General features: G+C 43.3%; 1 protein-coding gene across 5 annotated transcripts in view; it reads right to left on the bottom strand.

Annotated features, from left to right (window-relative positions):
• The window catches only part of SYCP3 (synaptonemal complex protein 3), a 152,684-nt gene that overhangs the window by 116,648 nt on the left and 16,036 nt on the right, over positions 1-20,000 (bottom strand). For all 5 annotated transcript variants that reach the window (XM_075856695.1, XM_075856692.1, XM_075856691.1 and 2 more), the window contains exon 2: positions 8,613-8,747. In XM_075856695.1, the coding sequence (XP_075712810.1) occupies positions 8,613-8,736 (124 nt within the window). In that variant the 5' untranslated portion in view covers positions 8,737-8,747. The remainder of the gene's footprint in view (positions 1-8,612; positions 8,748-20,000) is intronic.

The raw sequence follows: 20,000 nt of genomic DNA, 5'->3' as shown, positions 1-20,000 counted from the left end.
CCGTCGTTTTTGAAGAAACGGGGCTATGAAACCTGTGTTAAAGGGAAACTGTCCTTGTTGCCAACCACATCATAGGTTTTATTTTTCAAGAGCAACATATAAAATGAAAGGTGCGCTGTGATTTGTTGCTATGGTCAACAAAGTCCGTTTCTCTTTAACCCGTTAGTGACCGCCAATACGCCTTTTCACGGTGGGCACTAATGGGCTTTATTCTGATGCATATGCCTTTTCCCGGCGCTGCATCAGAATAAATAAACAGAGCAGAGAGCCGTTTAACCCCTCAGATGCGGCGCTCAATAACGAGCGCCGCATCCGAGTTGTTTTGGAGAGAGGGAAGGAGTAATAGGGTATGTTCACACGCACTGTTTTCAGACGTCATTTGGGCGTTTTACACCTCGAATTACACCTGAAAAAACAGCTCCATTACGCCTACAAACATCTTGCCATTGCTTTCAATGGGTGTTACGATGTTCTGTTCCCACGAGGTTTAATTTTACGCGTCGCTGTCAAAAGACGGCACGTAAAAAGACGCCCGCGTCAAAGAAGTGCATGTCACTTCTTGGGACGTTTTTGGAGATGTTTTTCATTGACTCTATTGAAAAACAGCTCCAATACCGTCCGTAAAATACGCCACGAAAAACGCGAGTAGTTACAAAAACGTCTGAAAATCAGGAGCTGATTACGCCTGAAAACAGCTCCGTATTTTCAAACGTATTTTGCTAAGCCGTGTAAACATACCCATATACTGCAATACAAAAGTATTGCAGTGTATTATAAAAGAGATCGGAGGATCGCATATTAAAGTCCCCTAGTGGGACTACTAAAAAGGTAAAAAAAAAAGTTTAATAGAGTTAATTTTAAAAAAAGTATGAAAAACCCACTTTTTCCCCTTACAAAATGCTTTACTACACCGTGTTCCAAATTATTATGCACATTGGATTTAAGTGTCATAAACATTTAATTATTAGTTTTTCAATTAAACTCATGGCTGGTATTGTGTCTTAGGGCTCTTTGGATCATTGTAATCAATCTCAGACACCTGTGATAATTAGTTTGCCAGGTGTGCCCAATCAAAGGAAAACTACTTAAGAAGGACGTTCCACATTATTAAGAAGGCCACAGGTTTCAAGCAATATGGGAAAGAAAAAGGATCTCTCTGCTGCCGAAAAGCGTGAAATAGTGCAATACCTTGGACAAGGTATGAAAACATTGGATATTTCAAGAAAACGTAAGCGTGATCATCGTACTGTGAAAAGATTCAGAGCACAGACGGTTTCGTTCAGATAAAGGCATAATGAGGAAGGTATCTGCCAGACAAATCAATAGGATTAGGAGAGCAGCTGCTAAAATGCCATTGCAAAGCAGCAAACAGGTATTTGAAGCCAATGGTGCCTCTGAAGTCCCGCGAACCTCAAGGTGTAGGATCCTCCAGAGGTTTGCAAGTGTGCATAAAGCTATTATTCGGCCACCCCAAAACAATGCTCACAAGCAGAAACGGTTGCAGTGGGCTCAGAAATACATGAAGACTAATTTTCAAACCGTGTTGTTTACTGATGAGTACCGTGCAACCCTGGATGGTCCAGATGGATGGAGTAGTGGATGGTTGGTGAATGGCCACCATGTCCCAACAAGGCTGTGACGTCAGCAAGGAGGTGGCGGAGTCATGTTTTGGGCTGGAATCATGGGGAGAGAGCTGGTAGGCCCCTTTAGGGTCCCTGACGGTGTGAAAATGACCTCTGCAAAGTACGTAGAGTTTATGACTGACCACTTTCTTCCGTGGTACAAAAAGAAGAACCGTGCCTTCCGTAGCAAAATTATCTTCATGAATGACAATGCACCATCTCATGCTGCAAAGAATACCTCTCTGTCATTGGCTGCTATGGGCATAAAAGGAGAGAAACTCATGGTGTGGCCCCATGTTCCCCTGACCTCAACCCTATTGAGAACCTTTGGAGCATCCTCAAGCAAAATATCTATGAGGGTGGGAGGCAGTTCACATCAAAACAGAAGCTCTGGGAGGCTATTCTGACATCCTGCAAAGATATTCAAGCAGAAACTGTCCAAATACTCACAAATTCAATGGATGCAAGAATTGGGAAGGTGATATCAAAGAAGCGGTCCTATGTTAACATGTAACTTGGCCTGTTAAGTTTTTTTTTATTGAAAGAGCTTTTGATTTCTGTAAATATGACCTTCTGATGTTGCAAATTAAAAAATTACCATTTTAGTTCTCTTTACAACCTTTAAAATGTTTAGATCTCTGTTGTGCATAATAATTTGAAACAATGCATTTTGAGTTTTTTACTTCTAAAAAAAAATCTGTTATCATTAGAAGATTTGTTCAATAAAATTCGCATTATACTCCAACGGTTGATGGCTTGAAGATTATACTGACTGTCATTTGCATCGACCATTTAGGAAAATCAGCGAAAAATAACATTTGCGTAACAATTTGGAATGCAGTGTATTAAAAAAACAAAATAAAGTAAAAGAGTTACACATATTTGTATTGCCACGTCCGAAACGACCCCGACTATAAAGCTATTACATTATTTAACCCGAACCGTGAACGCCATAAAAAATAAAATACAATGGAAAAAATTGCTTTTTTTTCTTTGAATCCTGCCTTAAGAAAAATTTGATAAAAAGGGATCAAAAAGTCGCATCTACTCCAAAATGGTACCAATAAAAACTACAAGTCGTCCCGCAAAAAAAAAACCCTCATACAACTGCATCTGCGGGAAAATAAAAAAGTTATGGCTCTTCAAATATGGAGAGACAAAAACAAATAATTTTGAAAAAAAGTGTTTTTACTGTGTAAAAGTAGTAAAATATACAAAATCTATACAAATTTGGTAACATTGCAATCGTAGCAACACGCTGAATAAACTTAGTGTTATTCATACCACACGGTAAACGGCGTAGATTTAAGACGCAAAAAAGAGTGGCGAAATCTGTTTTTTTTCTATTCCCCCCAAAGAAAGTTAATAAAAGTTAATCAATAACTAAAACTATATGCAAAGTTGATTGTCAATAGGCTTACCCCTATATTATCCACTTTGATAAGCAGAGATCAGGTAGGCTTCATTAAAGGTCGACAAGCGTCTGACAATACCCGATGTGTCTTGAATTTACTACACTCTATCAAAACATCCAAAGTTCCAGCAACACTGAAGTAGAGAAGGCGTTTGACCGCATTAATTGGTCATACGCTTTTTCGACCCTCCAAAAAATGGGTTTTGATCGTAACATCTTGAACGCCATTCAGGCTCTTTACTCTGCCCCATCGGCTAAGGTGTACACCAATGATGTCCTCTCTAATGACTTTAACATAACTAATGGCACACGCCAGGGCTGCACTTTGTCTCCAATAATATTTATCCTTTCTATGGAACCACTGGCCCAACATATTAAAATGCATAGCTCAGTTCATGGCATAAAAATTGGACATAGAACACATGCTATTTCATTGTACGCGGATGATATTCTCTCTCTATCCCAACCGGAAATTTCGTTTGCTTCGGTCATGGATGTTATTAATTCTCTACACTTAGACTCCGACAGACTTTATTTCCTAAAAACTAAATACCCCTTTGACTGGAGACTGGACGGTATTCAATACTTAGGTATCACCATAACATCCTCCTTCTGTGACCTTTATAAAGCTAATTATGAACCCCTTCTTCAGTTCATACATTTAGAATCTGAAAGACTCCTTCAGTATGAAACATCATGGCTAGGGCGAATAGCTGCATACAAAATGCTTTTTCTGACAAGGCTACTATACTTGTTACGCACCCTCCCAATTAGCCTACCTTCCAAATATTTCCTTTCAGCCCAAAAAACCCTCTCCCGATTTATTTGGTCAGGTTGCAAACCCAAAATATCCCGGAACATACTTACTCGTGACAAAAAGATGTGTGGCCTGAGTGTCCCAGACATACATAGTTACTATATTGCCACTCTTGTTGCACAGATTTCAGATTGGTGGCATGATGACATATATATCCACTAGCTTCAAGTAGAATCCCCTCGTACATACCAACGATTAGCCTTAAAACTAACTTTGTGATTATATATATGATTTATTTTTGTTCGTTCCTTACTCTTTGTTGTGTTACTATGACGTCTCTTAACCCGTTAGTGACCGCCAATACGCCTTTTAACGGCGGCCACTAACGGGCTTTATTCTGATGCATATGCCTTTTTACGGCACTGCATCAGGATAAAGTAAACAGAGCAGGGAGCGTCAAATCTCCCTGCTCTCAGCTGCTAGAGGCAGCTGAGGGCTGGGGGCGTCCCTGCTCTGCCGAGTGAGATCGATATTAGTATCGATCTCACCCGTTTAACCCTTCAGATGCGGTGCGCAATAGCGTGCACCGCATCTGAGTGGTTTTGGAGAGAGGGAGGGAGCTCCCTCTCTCTCACACTGACGCCCGGCAATACGATCGCCGAGTGTCTGTGTCTCCAATGGCAGTCGGGGGCATAATAAAGGCCCCCAGGTCTGCCTGGAGCGAATGCCTGCTAGATCATGCCGGAGGCATGACCTAGCAGGTGCCTGTCCGTTTTAAACGGACAGGCAGTAATACACTGCAATACAAAAGTATTGCAGTGTATTATAATAGCGATCGCAGAATCGCATATTGAAGTCCCCTAATGGGACTAGTAAAAAAGTTTACAAAAAAAGTTTAATAAAGTTAATTGAAAAAAAAAATTGAAAAAAAATGAAAAACCCAGCTTTTACTATTAAAAAAACAAAATAAAGTAAAAAAGTTACACATATTTGGTATCGCCGCGTCCGTAACGACCCCGACTATAAATGTATTACATTATTTAACCCGCACGGTGAACGGCGTAAAAAATGTCATAAAAACTATGGAAAAATTGCTGTTTTTTGTGAATCCTGACTTTAAAAAAATGTGATAAAAAGTGATCAAAAAGTCGCATCTACTCCAAAATGGTACCAATAAAAACCACAAGTCTTTCCGCAAAAAAAAAAGCCCTCACACAACCGCATCGGCGAAAAAATAAAAACGTTACGGCTCTTCAAATATGGAGACACAAAAACAAATAAGTTTGAAAAAAAAGCGTTTTTACTGTGTAAAAGTAGTAAAACATACAAAAACGATACAAATTTGGTATCGTTGCAATCGTAACAACCCGCTGAATAAAGTTATGTTATTTATATCACACGGTAAACGCCGTTGATTTAAGACGCGAAAAAGAGTGGCGAAATTTCAGGTTTTTTTCTATTCCCCCCCAAAAAAAAGTTAATAAAAGTTAATCAATAAATAATATGTCCCCCAAAATGGTGCTATTGAAAAGTACAACTTGTCCCGCAAAAAACAAGACCTTATACAGCTATGTCGACGCAAAATTAAAAAGGTTATAGCTCTTGGAATGCGACAATGGAAAAACGTAAAAAATGGCTTGGTCATTAAGGTTTAAAATAGGCTGGTCATTAAGGGGTTAAATCACAACTATTTTAGCACTTTCCTTTTTACAGAGATGTTACTGCGGTTATGATGAAATTGCAATGTTTGTATGCAATACTGTTCTTTTGTTTTCTTGCAAATACCAATAAAAAATATTGAAACGAAGAGTGGCGTTTCATACACGGGGCGGATACGCTGTGTAAAAGCACGCAACGTATCCGCCTTGTACACCGCAGGGAATTCCGGGCGAAAAGCCGCACCAAACTGTGGTGCAGCTTTTCGCCTGGAATGTCCCCTGGGGAAAACTGCAGCACTTAGCCGGCCTACTAACCTGTGATCGAGTGCAGCAGCAGTCACATGGGATGAAGAGTCATCCCAGGAGGCCGGCCCCCTGAATTCATCCAGGCTGGCCTCCTGGATTGATGTTTCATCCTAAGTGACCGCCACTACAGCCTGTGATTGGCTGCAGAGGTCGCTTGGGATGAAGCATCATCCCAGGAAGCCGCACTGGAGGGAGGAACACAGACTTCTGGGTAAGTGTGAGTTTGTTTTTATCTGAGTTGCGTTTTTTGAGGCGGAATCGCAAAAACTGCTATTTGTTGCAGGTTTTACCTCCCCATTGAATTCAATGGGGAAATCCCGCAACAAAAAAGCAGCGTTTACGCAAATACAATTGACATGTTGAAGAATAAAATTTCGCACCGCAGGTGTACATTTTTGAGCGTTTTTTCCGCTCAGTATTTACGCAGCGCGTGGATGAGATTGGTTTTATCTCATCCACTATGCTACTACTGTATTTGCTGCATAATTTTCCACAAGGAATTCCACTGTGAAAAAAACGCAGTATTTACGCAACGTGTGAACTGACCCTTAGACTGAAAGCTATTAGAGTAGGATGCGACAATTTTATTAAGAGGTGCATGTGTTGACGCATCTTTGGCTGCTTGTGCGCACTAAGGAAAATGTACGCCAGCTGCGAGCTATTGTAGATTTCCACTATAAGGGTACGAACACACACGGCGTAAACACTGCGGATTTTCCGCAAAGGATTATTTGCGGAAAATCCGCAGCGTATTACAGTAGCAGCAGTGAGGGTGAGATTTCAACAAATCTCGTCCCCACAATGTGGAAAAACGCAGCCGGAAAAAAAATGCACCTGTGGTGCGTTTTCTTCAACCGCAGCATGTCAATTAATGCTGCAGAATCGCTGCTCTTCTGTTGCGGGTTTTCCCATTGAACCCGCAACAGAGTGGTGTGTTGCGATATTTGCGGTGGAATCACAGCGACTCCGCCGCAAAAATCGCAAGTAAGAATAAAAAATAATAAAGTTATACTTACCCAGCATTCCCTGCATTTTCTCCAGTCAAGCCTCCCTGGATGACGTAGCAGGCCATGTGGCGGACACATGGTCTGCAACGTCATCCAGGGAGGTTGGAGCGGACGTCAGAGGAGGGAGGGGGTAAGTATGTGCGATAATTTAAGCAGCAGAATTTCCGCACTAAAAAACGCACCACAGCGTTGTGCGGGTTTTCGGACAGCATTCCCTGTGGTGTTCAGGCCGGATACGCTGCGCAGCTTGACGCAGTGCAGCCGCCCTGAATATGCCATGTGTGTTCCTACCCTAATCGTTTTCCAGTCCCTGCTGATGCAAAGCATCCCCACAGCATGATGCTGCCAGTACCATGCTTCACTGTCGCTATAGTGTTTTCTTGGGGTAAAGGTAAGTGTTGGTAATACCTTCTTCTGTGTGTTTGGGGAGTCTGCCACATGCAGTTAGGCAAACTTCAAAAGTTTTTTCATTATGTTTTTCTTGGGTTTTTTCTGTCCATTCTTCCATAAAGGCCCACTCTGTGGTGTGTGCGGCTTATAGTGCTCCTATGGACAGATAGTTCCGTCTCTGCTGTGGAACTTTGAAGCTCCTTCAGTGTTATCGTTGGCGTCTTTGTTGAAACTCTGATTATTGCCATCTTTGCCCAGTCTCTGAGTTTTGGAGGGCGGCCTTCTCTGGTCAGGTTTTTAGTTAGGCCATATTATTTTTCATTTTGATGTAATGGATTTAAAGATTCTCCATGGGATGTTCAAAATTTGAGCAATTTTTTAGAACCCAACCCTGATCTATACCTCCTCACAACTTGTCTCTGATCTGTTTGGAGTGTTCTTTGGTCTTGATGTTGCTTTCTTGCTGTTGTTGCAGACTCAGGGGCCTTTCAAAAGAGGTGTATTTATACTGACATCATGTGATACGATCATGTGATACGATCATGTGATACGATCATGTGATACATTGATTTCACACAGTGGGACCTTATTCAAAAATTCGTTTGACCAGACCTTATTTACGGACTTCATAGTTATGTAAGTTGAAAAAAGACACAAATCCATTAAAAGGGTTGTCCGGTTTCAGCAAATTAATGTTATTTTTTGTATAATTAAAAGTTCTTCAATTTGCCAATATACTTTCTGTGTTAATTCCTCACGGTTTTCAAGATCTCTTAATGTTGTTATTCAGTAGGAACATTCATGGTTTACTTTCATTGGATAAAATTCGGTCCACGGTCATGTGATGGACACACAGGCGGATGGCTCGTTACAGTTATAGTATGTGTATCCCAGTTGTCTTCTAACGATCCCAGCACCTGTGTGGTCATCACATGAACATGGACAGAATTTTATCCCCTGGAAGTAAATAATGAATGTTCCTACTGAGTGACAATAAGCATATTGAGAACTGTGAGGAATTAATACAGAAAGTGTATTGATAAATTGTATATCTTCTAAATATACAAAAAAAAGAACATTCATTATCTGAACGTGGACAACCCCTTTAAGTTCAACCTTTCTCTATCAATTATACATAATTTATTGCTAGATTAATTATAACCCTCTAAGTCTTAGCAAAGATGTGGAAAACACATGAACTCACAACTTTTCAGGTTTCTTTTTGTTTAAACAAGGTATTTTTCCATTACACTTAACAATTTAGACTCTTGTCAGGTCCATTGCATAAAATCCATTTTAATTCCGGGTTGTAATGCAACAAAACAGAAAAAACACCAAGAGGGGTAAATACTTTTGCAAAGGAACTGTATATTTCTATTTGTATACAAGAGTTTGAAAACTAGGGACACAACAGAATTCACTGCCACCTCCATAGACCATTACCATGCAGTTACATACCTTCTAAGATGTCTTCATCTGATCCACTAAGATTTTTCTGTTCTACATCTTGAAGTTTATATGGGTGTACTTTGTCATTTTGAACCACCTTTGCTGATTTTACGGACTTTCTCCCAGGGGCCATGGCTTCAATATCTGATATTTATGCAGAAATAAATCAAGTATAAAGTTTTTAATAATTTGTAGGGTTCAATATTTTAGATTCTCCAACATGTTTCCTCCTACGTGGTACAAAATGTTTTGTCTGTATATACTATACAATTTCTACATTAACAAGATCAAACAAATACAAGGAGGGGGCTAAAAATGTGACAATGCGGACCATGTTTTTTTTTTTTTACAGAATCAGTTATAGAAACATTAAGGGTCAATTTACACAGTGTTTTTTGGCACTGATTTTGACGCAGAAACCCTGTCGGAATCACGTGAATTTCAATGGGAGGCAGAGCTGCTTTTGGCCGCTCACAGAAAAAAAAAGTGGCATGCTCTTTCTTGGAGCGGATTCCGCCTATAAACTTCCATTCAAATCAACAGGAGGCAGAAAAAAATTTGCAAAGCTCGTCAAGAGCGTTTTTTGCTGCATTATTTGACCGAAAACTGCCTGCGGTTTTTGCATTAGATTCATACAGCTACAAAACATGGCAAAAAAAAAACTTCAAAATACGCTGCCATTTCAAAATCTGCCTCAAAAGTTCTGAGTGTATTTGTAAATACAGTCCCATTGAAATAGATGCAATACGGATAACATGCAGATGCTTCTTTATTTTGGACATTCTCCATAGACTTTAGGGTGTGTTCACATCACCGTTCGGTTTCCGTTGATGGGTTACGTCAGACCTTTCCGTCGGAGGAACCCATTAACGGAAAGGCAAACGGAAACCATAGCTTCCGTTTCTATTACTATTGATTTCAATAGTAATGCTTCCGTTGCTAATGGTTTCAGTTTGTCTCCGTTCCGTACGGTTTCCGCTTTTTTAAACTGTGCTATTGATTCCGTCCAAAAAACAAAAACCTTACGGAACGAAGACAAACGGAAACCATTAGCAACGGAAGCATTACCATTGAAATCAATAGTAATAGAAACGGAAGCTATGGTTTCCGTTTGCCTTTCCATTAGAGGGTTCCACCTACGGAAAGGTTTGACGGAATCCATTAGCAGAAACCGAACGCTAATGTAAAAGGGTCCTTAATGAGCGTTTTCCATCTGCAAATAGATAAAAATAGTCCATGCTGCATTTTTAAAATCAACACTTATTTTATACGTCCATGTGAATAGCCCCATAGATAAAAGGGGTTGTTTAGTTTATAAAACCCATTTTCATATTATCCTATTAAGTTATTCTGACATGATAGTGGGGGATCCTCTGTTCAGAATCCTCATCTTTTGGCAAGAATAGAAAGCAGTTACAAAGAGTGTCTCTTGCTGTGGAGGACCTATCTTGAACTACATTGATTTGAATGGGCACTGTGTAATACTTAAAGAGGCTCTGTCACCACATTATAAGTGGCCTACCTTGTACATAATGTGATCGGCGCTGTAATGTAGATTACAGCAGTGTTTTTTATTTAGAAAAACAATCATTTTTGACCTATTTTAGCTTTATGCTAATGAGTTTCTTTAATGGACAACTGGGCGTGTTTTACTTTTTGACCAAGTGAGCGTTGTGGAGAGAAGTGTATGACGCTGACCAATCAGTGACCAATCAGCGTCATACACTTCTCCCCATTCATTAGAACAGCACATAGCGATATAGCGACCTAGGGTTACCCACAGAAATAGCGGATTTGTTGTGGATTTTCTGCAGCATTACCGTAGCGTTGCTGCGGATTTCACCCTTTCTACAATCGAAGGGCTAAGTTCAGATGAAGCGCAATTGCTGCAGATTTTCCATCCCGATTTTCTGCCATATTACAGTAGCAACAAAGTGAATGAGATTTTAAAAATCTCAACCTTCACGCTGCGGAAAATGTATGAACTGAAGCGGACCTGCAGTTCACATTTTTTAAACCCTACGTTCAAAACGTCGTAATAGCCCGTCGTCGTGCGGGGGTGATGTTTGGAGCGGGCTCACCCACTGGGGTTTAGGGGGCCCCGTTCTAGGGATAGGTGCGGGTCCCAGAGGTGGGACCTGCATGTGACATTTATGACATGTCCTGTGGAACTTTAACTGTTTTTTACTTTTAAGGGGGGACTTGAAGCAGCGATCGTTGGATCACTTGAATGATATATTGCAATACTAATGTATTGAGGTATATTGTGATTCTGACAGTCTCCTTTGAAGCCCTGCCGGAGTACAAAGATGGCAGACCTGGTGCCCTTTATTAGGCGCCATAACCATTGTAAACAGCCGATCGTGCTGACGGCATGTTTCAGGGGGCGCCCCCATTGATTCTAACAACTTAAATGCTACGGTCACGATTGACCGCTACATTTTTGGTGTTAAACGGGCGAAATCAAAGTGATCTTTGATTTCACCCGTTGCAGTGAGGTGTCGGCTGTATTACACAGCTGTCACTCACTGTGTATGGAGCGCGCTCAGCCTGTGAGCGCGCTCCATACTTCCCCTTAACCCTTATCACGTACAGCTACGTGATAATGCATTAAGGGGTTAAGGACATGGCCAATCTTCGTTTTTTTTTTCATTTTAGTTTTTTCCTCCCCGCCTTCCAAAAGCCATAACTGTTTTATTTTTTTCGTCGTCGTACCCATATGCGGGCTTGTTTTTTGCGGGACAAATTGTAGTTTTTTTATGGCACCATTTATTGTACAACATAATGTACTGGGAAACTGAAAAAAATTAAATATTTGTGGGGTGAAATGGGCATAACAGCGATTGCGCAATTTGTTAGGGGGTGTTGTTTTTATGGGATCCATCAGGCGGTAGAAACTATAATTAAAAACAATATAGTCCTACCAATTGAAGAGGACAATCACCCCTATCCTCCGAGTTGTACTGGACTGGAAGATCTGGACGCATTAGAGCGGGGAGCGTGCCCAGCTGCATGGTTCAGATGTCGTTGGACGATTTCTGGGGAAGTAGCCATCCTTGTTTCCAGGCTAAATAGGGTGAGGGCTGGCTAAGACAGGCCAGCGGCTGTGGTGCGCTGGCCACCAGGGAACACTCCTCCCTGGATCCACAGCATCACCTCCTGCCGGAAGTTGCACTCCAACCAGAAGTGCCACTGAAATAGGATTCCGATGGAATCCGATAGGAGGCTATGACAAGGAGGCTGTCTTAGGAGGTTGTCTTAGATAGTTATCTAAATGTGTATGACGAAAATCCAGAATTAAAGGGTTGTCTGGGGCCCCAGAGGGTCTGGTTCTACTCTCGCAAAGTTGCTAAAGCCTTTCCAAACATTTTAGATAAATTTTAGAAGGGACTTTCTTTTTATGAGCCAGCAATGTGGAAACTACTTTCTCTGACAGTCCTCTTCTAGATAGGATCTTCCTCTCAAATTCCATTCCCTAAGATGTTTGTGGAGTAAATGAGGATGGACCAGGGGACCCTGAAATAAGTTCTTAATCACAGTGAGAACCATTGATTGGTCTACCGAACAATTGACAAATAGGATAATTGCTGCTCCTTCTTCCCTTATAATTTTTATTACTCTGGGGACAAGATATAAGGAAGGGAGTAACCAAACTCCAGAGTTCAATTCTAGGCTAAGGCATCTACTGCCAACGGAAGATCCAGAGGGATCTACCTTCCTGTTCTTTCTGGTGGCAAAAACTTCTATTGTGTGAGAACCCCATCTGCTGACTATTATAGCTAAACTATGATTGCTCCGTCAACACTCTCCCTGGCTCACCCTGGTGAGACTGAAATAGTCTGCTACCTAGTCCTGCCATCTCAGATGTACTGCCGATAGACTGAGGACATGAGCTTTTGCCCAAACAAAAATGTCTGCTAAAAGATTAGAAAGTGGGACCTTGCCCCCCCCCCCCCCCCGGTGGTTGATGTATGCCACCGCTATTGTGTTGTCTGAGTATATTTTCACGTGTCTTCCCTCTAGTGAAGGACCTTCAGCTCTGATTGCTAAACCAATTGCTAATAGTTCTTTGAAATTCAAATATATCTGGCTAGTTTCTTTCATCCCAACGACGCTGCTAGGTTATCCCTGAATGTGGCACCCAAACCCAAGGGCTGACATCTGAGGCTAGACAAAAAGGGATCCTGGTGAACCCAGGGAAACCCAGATTTTAGTGTCCTTAGATGGGTCCAAAAGAGACTTTCTTGTTTCTTTCTTCACTGCTGGCATTGCTGAGGTCATTAGACCAAAGACTGACAATGCTTCCCTGAAAGAGCATCTGTAGGATAGAAAAAGATCTAATACTTTGTTCTTCAACACCTGCATCATTAAAGTAGGAAGGAAAGATCTCTGCCAAGATGAATCCATCTGAATTCCCAGAAAGGCACAAACTATAGAAAGAGTTGGTACAGATTTCTTCCAATTTAGGTTTCAGCCTAGGTCGGTTAACGTGGAACAAAGAAATTGAAGGCTGCATGTCAGACGCTGATGAGAGGAAGGCACAATCAGAAAATCATCCAAATATGGTATTAACAGGATGTAGACCTCACATATGCCCCAATCTATGCGATCAATTGTATAAAAATTCTGGGGGCCTGGGAGACCCCAACTTTAAGGGCCCGGTACTGTGAGTGAATCAGGGGAACGTCTAGCAATACTGCTAACCTCACTAATCTCTGGGAGAACAGATGAATTGGCATGTGATAGTAAAGCGTTATCCAAGTCCTGAGTAGCCATCACACAACCCTGAAATGGTACAATTACTGTGGAGGCTATGGTCTCCATTCTGAACTTCTTGTATGTTAGGGATTTGTTTAGAAGTTTCAAATTGATAAAAGCTCTGAAAGGGACGTTCGGTTTCTTTACCAGGAATAATGGTGAAGAAACTTTCCTTTCTCTTCCTTGTGAGCCAGGGTAAGAACTTTCATTGAAATCAGTATGTATCTCCCCAGGCCTCTGGCATCACTGCCAACCCTCTTTATTTCCTCGGAAATGTATTCCTTTTCCCCTCAAACTCACTATTTTTTGGCTTTCTTAAAAAAGTTTGATTCTTACGAAAAGGCTGAGCACCTGGTGAATTGTGAAATCCTTCTTCGTATCCTAAGCCTTATCCAAAATGTTATCTAAGGTAGGACCACAATGGAGGTTACCAATGCAGGGGATAGCACACAACCTACTTTTAACTCTGATCACCCTCATAAGATTTTAGCCAAATCTAACTGTATCAGCTGATACATCAGCCAAAAAATAAGTCACTTTAGAAAAGGTGGGAAGAAAAGCTAGGATTTGCTCTTTGGGGGTCTTCTCCTTAAGGTGAACCTCAAGCTGGTTATTTCAGATTTGTAGGGTCCTAGCCACACAGGTGGCTGCTTTATTAGGTTTAAGGCTAGCTAGAGCAGATTCCCAGGTATTTTTAAGCTGTAATTTGGCTCTTTTATCTATAGGGTCTGCCAGACAACCCAAATCTTCAACAGGTAGGAGAATTTTTTCAACATTTTGGCCACTGGTGGATCCAATCTTAGTGATCCTATCCTAATTAGCACAGTCCTCTTCATCAAAAGGATTTCATTTTTAGAACTGTAGGGACAAAATAAAAAATCCTATCTGGGTTCTTTCATTCCCTTTTAATAAGACTTTGAATATTTTTATACACCGGAAATACTCCATGCCATCTAGGAGCTAGACCTTCAAACATTTGGTCTAACACCGATCTGGCCTATTTCATCTCGTCCAGATTCATGGTGGCTCTAACTGCCTTTAATAAAAGTTCAGCATTCTCTGCAGGAAATCAGGCTTTCCCTGCCAAATCCTTGTCACGGTGCGCGGTGTGGACCCACTAGACCGTACCGCATAGCGGGATAGCAGCTGGCCAAACAGGTATAGGCAATGTCTATAGTTTTGGAAAGGGTACCTGAGGCAACGTAGACAGTAGCGGTGGTTTCAGGCTGAGATGAGGCTCTGGCAGTAGGCAGGCACCAGGCGGGTTGCAACACAGCAGATGCAGCAGAGAGTACAACACGACTCCAACACTTTAAGGCACAGGGGCACGGTAGCACAGGATACGGGGTACTGGAAGCAGGAACCGAACACTGGGAACTGGGAAACACTAAGGGACCATTTGCAAAGACAGACTAGGGTAACACAACAACGCCCAGGCAATCAATGGAAGGGCATAGCCCTTTTTATAGTCCATAGGCATTCTTGGCTAATTTGCAGATATTTTGCATGTGCGCGTACTGGCCCTTTAAGGCCGAGCACGCGCACCCTGCAGGGGCCAGTACCTTGATGCAGGAGTGAGTTCCGGCGTCTCCCGGGAGGGAGATGACGCACGACACTCACAAGTCCATGGCCGCGGCCGTCAGGTGGTAAGTCAGGACGACGATCTGCGGCCATAGATGTTACAATCCTCTTCAGAGGATGAATCGTAATCAGAAGAAATTTCTCATTCTTCTTGAATAAAAGGAATAACATCCTCAGAGCTACTAAGCTCAGGATCTCTGGATAGCCCTGCAGAAGTCCCAGGATGAGAGATTTGATAATCTGCTTAATGTATTTATTAAAGAGGGTGACTGATCTGCCAGTACTCTGTCAAGGAAAGTCTGGCAAAGTGGCTTCTGTTAAGAATAAACTAAAGACTTTCTACAGATCCCACACTCTCTTTGCTTCGTCTTGGTAATTTTCTTAAAACCCCTTGTGGCATGAAATAAATAAAACTAGGACCCAAGGGAAACTTTAGGTAAACAAAGATACAACTCACCCATTTAGGCAGAAATCCCATCTCCCCACAGGGTTGTACAGGATTGGAGCCTCTGATAAGTTCAGATGGGCTGGCGCGAACAGCCTCTTTTGTTTTAGACATGTTTCAGGTTGCCAGGGGGGATGCAGTTCTCCACAACGAACGGCTAGCTAAATTTTCCCCATGGGCAATTTATAACGCGCCTGGCTGTCAAGCACCTTTTTAAAAAAACAGAAATACTTTTCCCTATCCTGACATCCGGTAGCACCAGAAGTAACATTAGGCGCCGGCTGTCACGCAACGCCTGGCGCCAATCCCCAGAACCCCCCACCGACTTCAGAAATCTGAAAGTCGCAACATACGGAGAAGAAAATAGGATGCCCGACATGGCAGCGTCAGCCTCCACAAGAATAATAATGGAAGCAAGACCCAGATAGTTGGTGGGCTAATTAACAATCAATAGAAATATTTGCCTGCCGGCAAAAGTCCCTTTTTAACAACTACAAGCAAGATAAAATAACACATTTTTATTAGGCTATAATAGCAAAGACACACTACATAGAAATTAAAAGTTATGTTCACTGCTGATAGTAACCAGCATAGTGCATTGTGTGCCAGTAGCAAGATTCAAAGTGTCAGCGGCTGCAGCACGCTGCACTCTGACCAAGGTCAAAGTCAGTATCAGAGATCAGCAGTATCAGAGATCAGCAGTAACAAGTTAAAATTTCAAAAGAGCCCCCCTGACATGTTTCACTGCAGATGCTGCGTCTTCAGGGGTATCGGGGCTAATGGTTACCCGCCAATCTTACAGCGCCAGCCATGCAGGACCAGCATTGACTAAAGTGCCTGAGGAAGGTCAATGTTTTAACCGAAACATCGCACGCACTGTCACTGGCTACAAATAAATTAATTAATTACTTGGATAAATACTTCCATATTGGTGTGCATAGTACTTCGTTTCTTTACTGGATCGGGTTGGGCCCCTACTCATGCACCCACACCATTACCTAGTGCTATCCGAACCTTGTAACTAACTTATTGTAAAATACACTTACATTACACTACAAAGGACATTGCCACAAAAATATAAAACTCTGGGGATAAGGCCCTATTCACACGACAGCGTTTTCCGTCCATTACACGGCCGCAGTAGGAACAATAGACCCCAAATGGGGCGATTCACACAACCAATTTTTTGATGGCCCGGGAAACCGGGCCGTCAAAAAATGGGACATGCCCTATTTTCGGCCTTTCTCCAGGCCAGCCGGCTCCCATAGAAGTCTATGGGGCCAGGTAATACACGGCCATCACTTGGATGTGTTCCAAGTGACGGCCGTGTCTTCCGTCACTCGCTCTCTCATCCTCACAGTGCGAAGTGCATGTGAGGAGGAGGTGGAGTGTATTTTTTTGCTCCATGTAGAAGCGGAATCCCCAATCCCCGGCCACAGCTTTGGCAACGCTGTGGCCAAGGATTTGTGATTCTGCTCCAGGAGAAGTCCGTGACTTCACTGTCCATATATGGACACAGTAACGTCAGGGACTTCTGAAGCGGAATCCCCAGCGCTGTGGCCGGTGTCTCCGCTCCAGGAGAAGTCCCTGACTTCACTGTCCATATATGGACATATTGACTTCTGAAGCGGAATCCCCAGCGCTGTGGCCGGTGTTTCCGCTCCAGGAGAAGTTCCTGACTTCACTGTCCATATATAGACACAGTGACGTCGGGGACTTCTGAAGCGGGATCCCCGGCGCTGTGGCCGGTGTTTCCGCTCCAGGAGAAGCCCCTGACTTCACTCTCCATATATGGACAGTGATGTCAGGGACTTCTCCTGGAATGGTGGCGCTATCTACAGAAAGGTAGGTGGGGGTGCCATATATGGGGTGGTGCAATGTAAAAGAGTCCTGTGTAGAACTACCTACAGGGGGCTGTGTGGCATTACCTACAGCAGGCTGTGTGGCATTACCTACGGGGGCTCTGTGGCATCACCTACGGGGGCTGTGTGGCCCTACCTATGGGGGGCTGTGTGGCATTACCTACAGGGGGCTGTGTGGCATTACCCACGGGGGCTGTGTGGCACTACCTACAGGGGGGCTGCGTGGCACTACATACAGGGGGGCTGTGTGGCACTACCTAGAAGAGGGGCTGTGTGGCACTACCTACAGGGTGGCTGTGGCAGTATCTACAGAGGGCAGTGTGTGGCATTATCTACAGAGGGCAGTGTGTGGCATTATCTACAGAGGGAAGCATGTGGCAAAAAATTTAAAAATGAAATTCATCCGTTTTTAAAACGGACAGGGAAAAAAACTGAAAATGGGTCAAAATCGGCCGTTAAAAACGGAAACACGGTCCGGAACAGAACGAATGCAAACCGGCTGAGAAAAACAGACTAAAACGGCCAATTTATCGGCCGACACTCGGACTCTGTCGTGTGAATAGAGCCTAAAGCCCTATTCACATGACAGGATTTCCCGGGCGTGTGACGGCCGTTCATAAAACGGCCATCACACAGCCGCAGTAGGAACAATAGACCCCAAATGGGGCTACTCACACGACCGATTTTTTGACGGCCCGGAAAACCGGAATCCCCAATCTCCGGCCACAGCTTCGGCAACACTATGGCCGGGGATTCCGCTCCAGGAGAAGTCCCTGACTTCACTGTCCACATATGGACACAGTGACTTCAGGGACTTCTGAAGCAGAATTTCCGGCGCTGCGGCTGGTGTTTCCGCTCCAGGAGAAGTCCCTGACGTCACTGTCCACATATGGACACAGTGACGTCAGGGACTTCTGAAGCGGGATCCCCGGCGCTGCGGCCGGTGTGTCCGGTCCAGGAGAAGTCCCTGACTTCACTGTTCATATATGCACACAGTGACGTCATTGACTTCTAAAGCGGAATCCCGGGCATTGCGGCCTGTATTTCCCTTCCTGGAGAAGTCCTTGACTTTACGGTCCATATATGGACACAGTGACGTCAGGGACTTCTGAGCCGGTGTTTCCGTTTCCGGAGAAGTCCCTGAATTCACTGAACATATATGGACATTGAAGTCAGAGACTTCACCTGGAACGGTGGCGCTATCTACAGAAAGGTATGGGGGGGTGCCATCTATGGGGGGGTGCTGTGTAGAACTACCTACAGGGGGCTGCGTGGCATTATCTACAGGGGGCTGTGTGGCATTACCTATGGGTGGCTGTGTGGCACTACCTATGGGGGGCTGTGTGGCACAACCTACGGGGGGCTGTGTGGCACTACCTACGGGGGGCTGTGTGGCACTATCTAAAGGGGGGCTGTGTGGCATTACCTACAGGGGGGCTGTGTGGCATTACCTACAGGGGGACTGTGTGGCATTATCTACAGGGGGGCTGAGTGGCACTATCTATGGGGGGCTGTGTGGCAGTACCTACTCAGGGCTGTGTGGCATTACCTACTCAGGGCTGTGTGGCCCTACCTACAAGGGGGCTGTGTGGCACTACCTACAGGGGGGCTGTGGCAGTATCTACAGAGGGCAGTGTGTGGGATTATCTACAGTGGGAAGTGTGTGTCAAAAAAATTTACAAATGAAATTCATCAGTTTTTAAAACGGACAGGGAAAAAAACGGATGCGAAACGGGTCAAAATCGGCCGTTAAAAACGGAAACACGGCCCGGTACGGAAACGGATGCAAAACGGCCGAGAAAGACGGACCAACATGGACGTTTTTATCGGCTGACACTCGGACCCTGTCGTGTGAATAGAGCCTAACCCTTTCATTAACATTTTCCCATAAATCAATAATACAATTGGTGATAAGAAACTTTGTAGTATATCTTATTACAGAAAAAAAGGCTCTTTCTCCACACATTAGGGCCAGTTCACACGTTCAGGATTTGATGCGGGTTTGAGTTGCGGAATACGCAGCACAAATCCGCATAATTTTACTGTTCAATGCAAGTAGATGGATTTTTACAATCCCTTAGACTCCTCCTCTTTCCCCCCTGCACTGATCATTCACTTTCAATTCACTGGTAAAATACATATTCAGTCAGGCAGAGATGAAGACAAATTATCAACTTACTGAGGTATCAGGTTACAGCTGCTGCCCATAGAAGTCTGTGGACAGGGGAGGGGAGTGAGTCAGAGAGAGACACATACAGATGCTGCTGTTTCTAGTAAGTGTTTTACTAGAATCCAGCACTAGAGTGAGATAGTAAAACACTTAGTACAAGAAGCAGCAGGATGGAAGATATTACACAGCAGTAGTACAAGCGCAGCCAAAAATTCAGCACTGGAGTGAGACAGTAGAACTCTTACTAGAAACTCCAGCGAGCATCTGTGTCTCCCTCTGCAGCTACTCCCTCCTCCTTTTCCCCCTATTACAAAGTTTTGTATCACCACCTGTATTATTGCTTTATGTGGAAAAAAAATAGGAGTTGCGTGGTTGTTTTTAGTAAATAATTGTATTACCCATAAAAACAATTCTGGAGCATCTATCCTTAGAATTCTATGTTGTGCCGTTCTTTTGTTATTCCTCCTAGAAATGTATGAATAAATTGGCAAATGAGTGTTACCAGTTGGGGAGGGGTGTCCCTAAACAAACTGACACTACCCAATCAGTGCTGAGAGAGTGAGACTGTGTAGGGACATGCC

Source organism: Rhinoderma darwinii, chromosome 3 (assembly GCF_050947455.1).
Source record: "Rhinoderma darwinii isolate aRhiDar2 chromosome 3, aRhiDar2.hap1, whole genome shotgun sequence".
NCBI classification, from domain to species: Eukaryota; Metazoa; Chordata; class Amphibia; order Anura; family Rhinodermatidae; genus Rhinoderma; species Rhinoderma darwinii.
Note: the sequence above shows the minus strand (reverse complement) of the source record. Positions and strands in the feature narration are given on the sequence as shown.